The 13,558-nt window shown below is 38.7% G+C and overlaps 1 protein-coding gene across 1 annotated transcript in view; it reads left to right on the forward strand.

Moving 5' to 3' along the window:
• Ankrd22 (ankyrin repeat domain 22) overlaps nt 1-13,558 on the forward strand; it is a 30,839-nt gene that overhangs the window by 16,488 nt on the left and 793 nt on the right. Inside the window, exons 3-5 of the mRNA XM_021152069.3 lie at nt 8,101-8,208; nt 11,639-11,716; nt 13,084-13,182. Coding sequence (XP_021007728.1) covers nt 8,101-8,208; nt 11,639-11,716; nt 13,084-13,182 — 285 coding nt within the window. The remainder of the gene's footprint in view (nt 1-8,100; nt 8,209-11,638; nt 11,717-13,083; nt 13,183-13,558) is intronic.

Raw genomic sequence — 13,558 nt, forward strand, 5'->3', positions numbered from 1 at the left:
ACTGGACAAGAAAAGAAATTCCTCCTGGCACATAGTAATCAGAACAACAAATAAAGATAGAATATTAAAAGCAGTAAGGGAAAAAGGTCAGGCCTATTAGAATTACACCAGACTTCTCACCAGAGACTATGAAATCCAGAAGATCCTGGACAGATGTTATACAGACCCTAAGAGAACACAAATGCCAGCCCAGGCTACTATACCCAGCAAAACTCTCAATTACCATAGATGGAGAAACCAAAGTATTCCATGACAAAACCAAATTCAAGCAATATCTTTACACTAATCCAGCCCTTCAAAGGATAATAAAGGGAAAACACCAATACACGGACGGAAACTACACCCTAGAAAAAGCAAGAAACTAATCCTTCAACAAACCTAAAAGAAGACAGCCACAAGAACAGAATCCCAACTTTAACAACAAAAATAACAGGAAGCAACAATTACTTTTCTTTAATTTCTCTTAACATCAATGGACTCAATTCCCCAATAAAAAGACATAGACTAATAGACTGGCTACACAAACAGGACCCAACATTTTGTTGCTTACAGGAAACCCACCTCAGGGAAAAGGACAGACACTACCTCAGAGTGAAAGGCTGGAAAACAATTTTCCAGGCAAATAGTCTGAAGAAACAAGCTGGAGCAGCCATTCCAATATCTAATAAAATTGACTCCCAACCCAAAGTTATCAAAAAAGACAAGGAGGGGCACTTCATACTCATCAAAGGTAAAATCTACCAAGATGAACTCTCAATTCTGAATATCTATGCTCCAAATACAAGGGCAGCCACATTCATTAAAGAAACTTTAGGAAAGCTGAAAGCACACATTACACCTCACACAATCATAGTGGGAGACTTCAACACCCCACTCTCACCAATGGAAAGATCCTGGAAACAGAAACTAAACAGAGACACATGGACATTAACCAAAGTTATGAAACTAATGGATTTAATAGATATCTACAGAACATTTTACCCTAAAATAAAAGGATATACCTTCTTCTTAGTGCTACATGGTACCTCCTCCAAAATTGACCATATAATTGGTCACAAAACAGATCTCCACAGATACAAAAATATTGAAATTATCCCAGGCATCCTATCTGATCACCACGCACTAAAGGCTGATCTTCAATAACAACATAAATAATAGAAAGCCAACATTCACGTGGAACCTGAACAACACTCTACTCAATGATTCCTTAGTCAAGGATGAAATAAAGGAAGAAATTAAAGACTTTTTAGAGTTTAATGAAAATGAAGCCATAACATACCCAAACTTATGGGGCACAATGAAGGCAGTCCTAAGAGGAAAATTCATAGTGCTGAGTGCCTCCAAAATGAAACGAGAGAGAAGAGAGAGAGAGAGAGAGAGAGAGAGAGAGAGAGAGAGAGAGAGAGAGAGAGAGAACACTAGCAGCCTGACAGCACACCTAGAAGCTCAAGAACTAAAGGAAGCCAATTCACCCAAGAGGAGTAGACGGCAGAAAATAATCAAACTCAGGGCTGAAATCAACCAAGTGGAAACAAAAAGAACTATTCAAAGAATCAAACAAACCAAGAGCTGGATCTTTGAGAAAATCAACAAGATAGATAAACCCTTAGCCAGACACACCCTTCACAATACTCACAAATAATATGAAATACCTTGGTGTGACTCTAAGGAAGCGAAAGATCTGTATGATAAGAACTTCAAGTCTCTGAAGAAAGAAATTGAAGAAGATCTCAGAAGATGGAGAGATCTCCCATGCTCATGGATTGGCAGGATTAATATAGTAAAAATGGCTATCCTGCAGAAAGCAATGTACAGATTCAATGCAATCCCCATCAAAATTCCAACTCAATTCTTCCCTGAGATAGAAAGGGCAATTTGCAAATTCATCTGGAATAATAAAAAGACCAAGGATAGCAAAAAGTATTCTCAACAATAAAAGAACCTCTGTTGGAATCACCATGCCTGACCTCAAGCTGTACTACAGAGCAATTGTGATAAAAACTGCATGGTACTGGTACGGTGACAGACAGATAGATCAGTGGAATAGAATTGAAGACCCAGAAATGAATCCACATACCTATGGTCACTTAATCTTTGACAAGGGAGCTAAAATCATCCAGTGGAAAAAAGACAGCATTTTCAACAAATGGTGCTGGCATAATTGGCGATTATCATGTAGAATGGGAATTGATCAATTCTTATCTCCTTGTACAAACCTCAAGTCTAAGTGAATCAAAGAACTCTACATAAAACCAGAGACACTGAAATTTATAGAGGAGAAAGTGGGAAAAAGCCTCGAAGATATGGGCACAGGGGAAAAATTCCTAAACAGAACAGCAATAGCTTGTGCTGTAAAATCAAGAATTGACAAATGGGACCTCATAAAATTGCAAAGCTTCTGTAAGGCAAAAGACACTGTCAATAAGACAAAAAGGCCACCAACAGATTGGGAAAGGATTTTTACCAATCCTAAATCTGATAGGGGACTAACATGCAATATATACAAAGAGCTCAAGAATCTGGACTCCAGAAATTCAAATAACCCCATTAAAATGGGGTACAGAGCTAAACAAAGAACTCTCAACTGAGGAATACCGAATGGTTGAGAAGCACCTGAAAAAATGTTCAACATCCTTAATCAGCAGGGAAATGCAAATCAAAACAACCTTGAGATACCACATCACACCAGTCAGAATGACTAAGATCAAAAATTCAGGTGACAGCAGATGCTGGCAAGGATTTGGAGAAAGAGGAACATTTCTCCATTGCTTATGGGATTGCAAGCTGTTACAATCACTCTGGAAGTCAGTCTGAAGGTTCCTCAGAAAATTGTACATAATACTACCGGAAGATCCAGCAATACCTCTCCTGGGCATATACCCAGAAGAAGTTCCAATTGGTAATAAGAACACATGCTCCACTATGTTCATAGCAGCCTTATAATAGCCAGAAGCTGGAAAGAACCCAGATGTCCCTTAACAGAAGAATGGATACAGAAAATGTGATACATTTACACAATGGAGTACTCCTCAGCTATTAAAAACAATGAATTTATGAAATTCTTGGACAAATAGATGTATCTGGAGGATATCTTCCTTAGTGAGGTAACCCAATCACAAAAGAAGTCCTTAGATATGCACTTACTGATAAGTGGATATTAGCCCTGAAACATAGAACATCGAAGATACAATTTGCAAAACAAAAAAAAAATCAAGAAGAGAGAAGACCAATGGGTGGATACTTCGTTCCTCCTTAGAATAGGGAACAAAATGTCCATGAAAGGAGTTACAGAGACAAAGTTTGGAGCTAATTTGAAAGGATTGACCATCCAGAGACTACCCAACCAGGGGATCCATCCCATAATCAGCCACCAAACCCAGACACTATTGCATATGCTAGCAAGATTTTGATGAAGGGACCCTGGTATAGCTGTCTCATATGAGGCTATGCTAGTGCCTGGCAAATACAGAAGTGGATGCTCACAGTCATCTATAAGATGGACCACAGGGCCCCCAATTGAGAAGCTAGAGAAAGCACCCAAGGAGCTGAAGGGGTCTGCAACCCTCTAGGTGGAACAACAATATGAACTAACCAGTATCCCCAGTACTCATGTCTTTAGCTGCATATGTAGCAGAAGATGGCCTAGTCAGCCATCACTGGGAAGAGAGGCCCCTTGGTATTGCAAACTTTATATGCCCCAGTACAGGGGAATGCCAGCGCCAAGAAGCAGAAGTGGGTGGGTAGGGGAGCAGGGCAGGGGGAGCGTATAGGGAACTTTCGGGATAGCATTTGAAATTTGAAATGTATATAAAGAAAATAAAAAAAAAATGAAGAAGAAGCCCTGTCTCTGTTCACCTCAGACTTTGGTTCTAATCCTACCTTGCTGAATGCTGCAGCATTTCGATGTTCTTTCTTCCTAGCAGGCTAGAGGTTCATGTTCTGTTGGCAAGGTATCAGTGAGTAGGTGTGACACTTGCATTTCCTTAGAGTGCAGTTCATGAAGAGTCTGTAGCTGTCAACCTGACACGTGCACAACAGTCTTTCTAAAATGGCCTCTTGCTGTTGCTGAATGCTTAGCAGTGATGGTTCTCCTAGTGCCTAATCCTCCACTTTTGCTGGTGCATCCAACTTTTGTCTCTTTCCTCTCTCTCTCTCTCTCTCTCTCTCTCTCTCTCTCTCTCTCTCTCTCTCTCTCTCTCTCTCTCTTTCTCTCTCTCTTCCTGATTGAAATGTCTATAACTGAAAGCACAGTATAGATTTTCCACATGTCTCTGTCTTATGCTACAGCTCTGGTCCAGCAGTGCTCTGTTTTATTGCTTCTTGTTGATAAGAAAAAAAAAAATTGTTTCAGTCGCTCTCTATGCAGTGGACTCTGGACTCCCATTCTGCTTATAATATTTCTATTTTACTTTTCTATTGAAAGGAGAGATTTTTGTAGCTCCTACTTACTTACCTATTTTGATAGCTGTCCGGAGTTTCCTGGTGCATTCTCCAGTGTTCAGATACTGATACTTCCTATTGTAATCTCTCGGTCTCCAGAAGATCCAATAGCATGCTTGGTGAGTCTAAGGATGTAATTAAAAAACCCGCTGGAGACAAAGAAGTTGATGAGCCAGAGGTACACAGACACATAAAGGATGCCTTTAAGGAGGCACTAGCATTTGTCTTGGAGGCTCCAGAACTATGAGAGAATAGCATGAATGTGTCTTTCTAAACATTTCTGTGGTGACCTTTCTGACCTTAGTAGAAGCAACATTTAAACTGTACCAAGTAAATACCCAAAACAACTTTTGAAATTGTTACAAATGTTGTGTATCCACTCAAGTGCTTTCAATGAGAAAAACTGAGTGGGGACTCCTGCCTTTTTAGTCAAAGACCAGAAAACTCTGAGCAACAATGTATTATCAAAAGGTTAATGAGGGCTGGAGAGATCTGCCAGCAGTCCAAGGTTCAGCTCTGCATGACTCAGACATCCTTAACTCAGTGGGGATCTGGCACCCTCTTCTGGCTTCCATGGGCATCGAACATGCATGCAGTGTACTTGTGTACATGCAGACAAAATACTCATACACATACAATTTTTAAAAAAATCTTATTTTTTAAAAAATCAGTTCTAGATTTTATTGGTTGTACTTAGTGTTTGTTTGGGTGTCTTCCAAAGACCCCAGTACTTCAGTATGAAAACCAGAGCTTTGCACAAGCTAGCTAAATGTTCTGCCACTGAGCCAAGCTTACAGCCTGGTTGAGTTCACACACAAGTCATATTTGAGTTGTATCTAACAGAAACAGCACAACAGAGTGACAGGACCTTCCTGGGTCACATTTGAAGAAGTAGGTATGGTGAGTGTCTCTGTCAGAAATCAGAGGCCTGGGCTGGTGAGATGGCTTAGTGGGTAAGAGCACCCGACTGCTCTTCTGAAGGTCCAGAGTTCTAATCCCAGCAACTACATGGTGGCTCACAACCATCTGTAACGAGATCTGGCGCCCTCTTCTGGAGTGTCTGAAGACAGCTACAGTGTACTTACATGTAATAAATAAATAAATCTTTAAAAAAAAAAGAAAAGAAAGAAATCAGAGGCCTGTGGGTTCTGGAGGCATGCTTTGGGTGGCTGAGGAATGGAGATATTTCACTGCTCCTGTGTTTCACTTTGCAGAAGTGAACCTCTACCATCCTAGTAGGATGGTTTAAATGGGATTAAAATCATGGAAAGGGCCTTATTTATGCACTGTAGACTAGCAGTGGGCTTAGCAGTGGCACTGTGGGGTTGCATTTTGGCTTTCCATATATTTTTAATGGTGGTTTGATGCTTAATTTGTACTTTTTGTAGATATTAGTTGTATATTATAATGGGAAACAGGTTTTTTTTGTATTTTAAAATATATTTAAGAATTACTTGATAGGTATTGCCCCCAGTTGAAGGATGGGGCCACCCACAAATCTCAAAAATTTAAACCCAGAATTGTTCCTGTCCAAAGGAAAGACAGGGACAAAAAAAAAAAATGGAAGAGAGATTGAAGGAAAGGCCATCCAGAGACTGCTCCACCTAAGGATCCATCCCATCTGTAGGTACCAAACCCCCACACTATTGTTGACACCAAGAAGTGCTTGCTGACAGGAGCCTGGTATGGCTGTTCCCTGAGAGGCTCTGCCAGCACCTGACCAATACAGATGCAGATACTTACAGTCAACCATTGAACTGAGCCCCTGAGTCCCCAATGGAGGAGTTAGGGGAAGGTCTGAAGAAGCTGAAGTGGATTGCAACACCAAAGGAAGAACAACAATATCAACCAATTGGACCCTCACACCCCCAGTGTTCCCAGGGACTAAACCACCAACCAAAGAGTACACATGGAAGGACCTATGGTGGCTCCAGCTGCAGAGGCCTTCCTTATCTGACATGAATGGGAGGGGAGGCCCTTGGTTCTGTGGAGGCTTAATACCCCAGTGTAGGGGATGCTACAGCAGTGAGGCAGGAGTGGATGAGTAGGTGCTGGAACATGCTCATAGAGGCAAAATGGAGGGAGCAGAAGGGGGATAGGATGGGAGAATCGTGGAGGGGTAACTGGGAAGGGGGATATCATTTGAAATGTAAATGAATGAAATGATTAATAAAAAAGTAAAAAGAAAGAATTACTTGATAAGTATTGGATGCCAAGCTCTACTATTAACTCAGAAATATGTATCAAAACATTGACTCAATGGGAAGCAAGTTGAGATAAAATTAAAACACAGCCTACCATATTGTTTTTGCCTTATAACTTGGCTAGGATTAACAAGAAAAGTCAAATGTTGACTGGGAAGGAAGTTTAAATTATCACCTCGCTGTAGCATAACTTGGTAGCATCCTGTGAAACTATGTATCTTTTACGTCAGGTAGTCAATTTATAGAAACTTATGCAAAGTACAAATTTAGAATTCTTGACAAGGCTTTGTGACTAAGAGTATTTAAATAATATTTGTAGAAGTTAAGGTTTAACAGCTTGAAAAGTCCACTTGGTAGATGTGTCTAAAGAAGTTAGAAGAGTTTCATTCAATGAAAAAAAAACTCAGCTATTAAAAACCCATTCATAATCATTCCCATGCAATGGGAGATGTATATATTCTAAATATGCATGTGTAAACTGACAAAAGCCACACATAGTTTTGAATACAACATTGCAATATTGAAAAGTCTAAATACTCAAATTCTACATATGTTTATTTAATAAGACAAAGCCAATAGCGTATGATATTATTAATGAAGTCTGTGCTGCTCAGCAATGTAATTTTAAAGTCTACCATTATACTCTTGACTGTTTTCCAACGTTTTTACAGAGAAGATAGGTACCCAGAGAACAGAGCGTTCATCCAGGGCTCACTCTCTTGCTCTTGTTTTCTACTAACTGGTTGGTATTCAAGTTAGCATAGCAGCCTGTAGGCCTCATAGTTGTTTGTGCATGCTTCTGGCTTCCTCCCAGCATTGGGAAGGTGCACACTCTACCACCAATGAATACTGACATTTTTAAGAAGTTAAGTTGTTTGTCTGTGTGCTAGTTAATGTGGGAGAATTGCCAAGTCAGTAAAATTTTCCACAACAAAACACAAGATAAATAAATTTCCATCACCGGGAATCAAGACAGTCTCTGTCTATTTGCCTTCTCATGCTAACTTTATTCCTACATTAATATCTCATTATATTATATTTTTATCTCAAAAACTAAAGCATAAGCAGCCACCCTGTAATGGTTTGTATGTGTATCCATCTCTGTTGCTAATTTTTGGGCCTTTTCCCAGTGTTTCCTTCACAGACTGCAAATTCAATATTCTGGTAAACAAAACCCTGAGTTAATTAAACAGATGTGTATCATAAAGAAGGTACCTAGGCTGAATATGTATATGGAGTATATGGTTTTGAATAGGTAGTATAGCACTACATTTAAAAATTCTATATATGCTTATGGAAGAGGCCTAAGAGAATATGGCATAATGGCATAATCAACTCTGTACTGTGTGATAGTGAGTACCTTAGAAATGAAAAAAACTTGCATGAACTAAACCTTTAGTTGTGAAGTTCTAAAAACTATGGAATTTGAACTCACGAATCCTTTCCTTAATTGCAGAAGGAGAGAACCTGCTTGCACTATGCTGTGAAGAAGAGATTTACATTCTTTGATTATCTACTCATTATCCTTTTAATGCCTGTCTTGCTAATTGGATATTTCCTCATGGTGAGTACTGTTGTTAGGGCGAAGGCCAGATGTGTAGCAGAGCCGTGGAATGACTCAAGTCCTCCCGACTGTGTGATGTAAAGAAATGGTACGAAAATAGGCCTTGTTTAGTGCAGCTGTTTCTTGACTTACAGCGGAGTCCTATTTCCACAACCCTTGCACAAATGAGAAGGTTTTAGACAGAAATGCATTTACTTTACCCAGTCTATCAACTGCCACAGATTATTGACCAGCTGCTGATCACACTGGGAAATGAAGCAGCATAGGTGTCTCAGAATCACTGGCTGAGGTCTTTATCTCATACCATAACTCTCTGCATCTCTGAATTTTAAAGATTCACACCACAAGTGAGATGGAGTGAAAACGCTAACTCCCCTGCCCCTAGAGGCTGACAAACACAGAAACTCATTTCTGGGAGGTTCTGACCTAAGAAATTGAATCATGATTGATGGGGCTTTGGCAGGATAATTTTCTTGAATAAATAAGGAATTAGTTAGTGCAGGAATCCTATTTGGTTGAAGGTTGAATGTGGTTATTTTGTATGCTTTTTGTTTTCTTCAAATAAAATGACTATTCTACACTGATTTTTTTTTCCCCACCTTTTCCTCCTCCGGGTCCCACTGTGACCAGTTATTCCTTTGACAGATGACTGAAACAGTGTGTCCCTTCCCCATGTTAACTGGCTGTTATGCCTTTTATTTATTTATTTATTTATTTTGCAGTAAATATGAGAGAATTTTAGTAAGGTGACATACTCATTTAACATAGCCTTTATTTTTATTTCCCCCCCCCCAAAAAAAATTCCAGGAAACAAATTATTTAACAACACTTGGTTAGTAATTAAAATAACATCACAATTTCCATGAATCAAAACCAGACAACTGCTGAAAGGTAAGATCACTTGGCTTACCAAAAAAAAAAAAAAAAAAGTTAAAAGGGTTAAAATTAGGTTTAACAGCATTCTATATAATGCTACATTCCCGAGTCAAGAAAGGAGAGTTCACATATATAACTGAATGTTAAGTATTGAGAATTGGCTGAAATCTACATATTTCATGGTAAATTATATATACATGTTTAATTGCATAAACTTCCTGAGTGGCTCCAGTGCTGCACTTAGTCTACATGCTTGATATTCGCAGGAAACACATTACAGTGTTAAGTGATTGAGCATGACAGACCTGCAACTGCACTTTCTAACCAGTCACTGTGTCCACTCTACCTGCTGAAGGGTCTAGACTACAAATCTCAACCTTAAATCTTAAGTTATGGTGAAAAGAGACACAATTTTAAAAAGCCAGAAGGGTGCCGTGTGTGTATTCCCATGCATCTCCCCTTCAGAGCACAGTCTTCCCCTCAACTTCTCACCTGACCTTCAGCTTTTTTTTTTTTAATTTTTTTAATATTTTTTTATTACATCTTTTCCTCAATTACATTTCCAATGCTATCCCAAAAGTCCCCCATACCCTCCCTGCCACTTCCCTACCCACCCGTTCCCATATTTTTGGCCCTGGCGTTCCCCTGTACTGGGGCATATAAAGTTTGCATGTCCAATGGGCCTCTCTTTCCAGTGATGGCCGAGTAGGCCATCTTTTGATACATATGCAGCTAGAGTCAAAAGCTCCGGGGTACTGGTTAGTTCATAATGTTGTTCCACCCATAGGGTTGCGGATCCCTAAAAACGGACCTTCAGCTTTTTAACAGTCAGCTTTTTAACAGTCTGCGGTGTTTTACTTCACAGAGAACCTCCCAGAATCAGAGCTGTTGATTTGTGTATTCTTTCAACCATCTCAGTGGAAAATCACTTTGACCTGGTTACTGCTGTGGGCCCATTCACATGATAGTTATCAAGGTCCCCGATTGATGTTTGAATCCATTCTTCTAAAGTGAAATGTACTTGACACACTAGGGTTTGTAGCTTTTGAGACTTCTGCATAAACCACTGACTTTACAGGGTTCTAAGAGGTGTAGGTTACATACTGTCCTGCAGTGAAATAGTATACCCTAAGATGATACTATTTATGTTGCCTTTAACCTTTTTTGATGACAATGTTTGAGTAGTTATCATTTTTTTACTACTGTCTATAGAGTTAGAACATTTTAGATCTTAGATGAGTTTGTCAGCCTCTTGAGAATTTGAGAGACTTTACTGTCTAGTTGCACTCTCCTGGGTTTTATCCAGTTTTTGGAGGAAGGGAGGCAGTGTCAAAATGTACACCGTTGGTTTTTAAGAAGGTTAACTTTAGTAATCTTAAGCACTAGTCACAGGGTTACCTAATTTCCAGTCTTTGAAACCCAAATAGAGTTTTTATTTGGTTTATATAAACTCTTCTGTATACATGTTCAAATGACTTACCATTCATTGAAACTTTGAAATTCCTTTCAAATCCATGTTTTCCTATTTAGGAATTCTCTGGGTAGCCATTCCAGATTGTGGTCTTTTTTTCTGCTAACCAATTTTCCTCCATATTCCTCTAAACCCTACCTCCATGGGCTTGCCAGGAAGTAAGAAAACTTAATGGGTGTGCTTTTTTTTTTCATAACAGTTTCATACTTTGTGACATTCAGTACCCTTTTAAAAAGTTGTTTACCTAAAGACCACACCTCTCATCACACTTTTTGTCACTGTTTCTGGGGGTATTCTGTGGATTGCTATTGGTAAGAATCACAGTTTCTTTTCCTAAGCTGGCATGTTTTGGATGAGACCAGATCATATGCACGAATTCCTCAAATTCCTTCCACGGTATTGCTTTGCATTTGAAGTGATTTTTAGACTATTCATGTAGTGCTGTTGCTTGCATTGTAGTGTTTTCTACAATGCTCCTAAACCCCATAGTTTTTAAAAATGGTTTGTTTCATTATCAGTTGGTTTTGTGTAATTATATTGGGCTAAATAATCTATAAGGTGAAATACTACAGGTTTTTGATACTGGATCTCCTCTAGTTGCAATCCTTTTTAACAGTGCCCCACGGTGAAAACAAACTTCACGGATGGCATGTACGATTCCATTTATTAATGGCTGCTCTACATAGTATGCCCTGTGTTTTGTTACACATCTGTTCTTGTTTGCCTGCAGATGTTCGCAGTGCCTTGTAATATTTAGAATCTTTTCAGGTTTTGCTAGAAAGAAAAGTCATCTTCTAAAGTTTGAAGATGGGACTAGTGTTCATCTGTCTCCATGCTGACTGCAGTATCTGGGTTAACATCTATGCTACATATACATTATGCATATGTAATGTGTAGAAGTCAAAGCTTACAAAAAAGGAAGTGTGCAGTGTTACCTCTTTTACGTAGCTACCAGATGATGGACAGTAGTTACTCCCATTAACACAAGCTCCAGTAGGAATTCCACCAGCTGATGGGCACAGTCCCAAACAAGGTGTACAAAATGTTTACGAAGCAATTTCTTGTATGTGCTGTTGGTAACAGGTATCAAAGACAAAGCAGAATGAGACTCTTGTACGGATGCTCCTTAATGCTGGCGTAGAAGTTAATGCTACCGACTGCGTAAGTTTGCATTCTGAAATAATATTCACATGATATACCTGGGCAGTATATACTTGGTAACAAAGATGAATGCTTTGTTTCTCTAGATGTCTTGAGTATAGTTTTCCTCTCTTTTCTCTTGTCATCAGTTATCTTTGGAGTTATAGATACTCTTTTACTAAACTCATGAGAATAAAGTATTTGTTGAATATATAAAAAATTTGAAGGAATTTGTGTTTGTCTGTAGTGTTAAATTAAGAACAATGATATCAAAATACTATCCTTAGTTTGGCAGCTGGAATTAGAATGCCTGTGCATACATTTAATCTTGTTTATTTCTAGTTAAGTGAGCTGGAAACATTATAAACCTATCTGACTCAATTTTCTCACCCATCAAATGGAAATTAAAAAAAATTGTGCTAAAGACTGAACTCAAAGCATTATACATGCTAAGTAAATATTCTACTACTGAGCTATGCCTGCACTCCTTTTTTTTTAAATTTAATAAAGCAACCTCGAGTTACTCAGCCTGGCCGTGGTCTGTGATCCTTCAGCTTCAGACCTCTGAGTATCTGGGATTACAAACCTGCCCAAAGTGCCTGGTTGTAAATTGGAAATTAGTACTGACCTTATCGGATGGGTTCCTGCAAAGTCCTCAGAGGAGTGATTAGAATGTAATTAATATTGTATGTGAAGAACTGCTGCAACTAGAAGAGAGGTAGATAAGGTCAAAGTTCAGAGAAATACCCCAGTGGTGGTAGCAGCCATAGTAATTGAATTGTCCCTGCCTCTCTCCTCCCCATAAGAAAGTTAATTTTTACCTTTTACCCTACACTCCAGATTTAGTTCTTTGCTAGTACTCTTTGGGTAGGCTGACCTTTTATTATTCTGTTTTTTTTATTTTCTCTTTTTTTTTTTTTTTTTGTAAAACTTTAGGTTTCCAATATCTTACCAAAGAGAGCATGTTGAAATTTGATTTCAAAAGAATTTCACTTCTATTTTTGATGCCTAATTTATTATCCGGGTATTCCCATTGTTCGGTGATGAATGACTACCTCCTTCTTGTTTCCATTGATTGCATTATTTAATGTTATATTTGATGATGAGTTTAATATCTTTTTATAAGTTATACATCTTAGTTTAGAATGGAGAATATGAAAGGGGAAGATATCAATGAGTTACTGGATTTTTCATGTATATAGTAAGGAAGAAAAGAAAACATTCACAGTATAAGAAATACAACTGCCCATAAATGGCTTGCAGATTGGCTTTGGTTAGTTGTCTCCTATGAAACATGAGCGATTCTTGTGCTAGGTGATGAACACAGTGGGTGTGCACAGCTGACTGATCCGGCTGATGAACTACATGGTTGGTCCTCTGTGTTTCAGGACGGCTACACTGCCCTGCACTATGCTTGCCAGATGAAAAACCAGACTCTCGTCCCTCTGCTTCTGGAAGCCCATGCAGACCCCATGATAAAGAACAAGGTACGAGCCCGGCAACTCTGGTTTTCCCACTAGCAAGATTTTCTTTTTCTTTTTAAGTAAGTTCATTGCCTCTCATGTGAGTCATGATGAATTTAATTGTTCTTATTAAGGAAGGATCTCACTATTTTCATTTTTGAATTTTAAAAGTATATTTTATTTTCAGATTTGTGGTTAAATACAGCATGTTCAATATGCCGGGCAAGTACTCTAGAGTCAGGCTATGTCTCAATCCCGTTTTGCTTTTTACATTTTGAGACAAGGTCTCTCTCACTCACTTGCCCAAGTAGGCCTCATGATCGCTTTCCAGTCTTTTTTTAAGCATTGTTTATATATATATATATATATATATATATATATATATATATATATATATATA

Source organism: Mus caroli, unplaced genomic scaffold (assembly GCF_978045245.1).
Source record: "Mus caroli unplaced genomic scaffold, Mus_caroli_1 scaffold_20, whole genome shotgun sequence".
NCBI classification, from domain to species: Eukaryota; Metazoa; Chordata; class Mammalia; order Rodentia; family Muridae; genus Mus; species Mus caroli.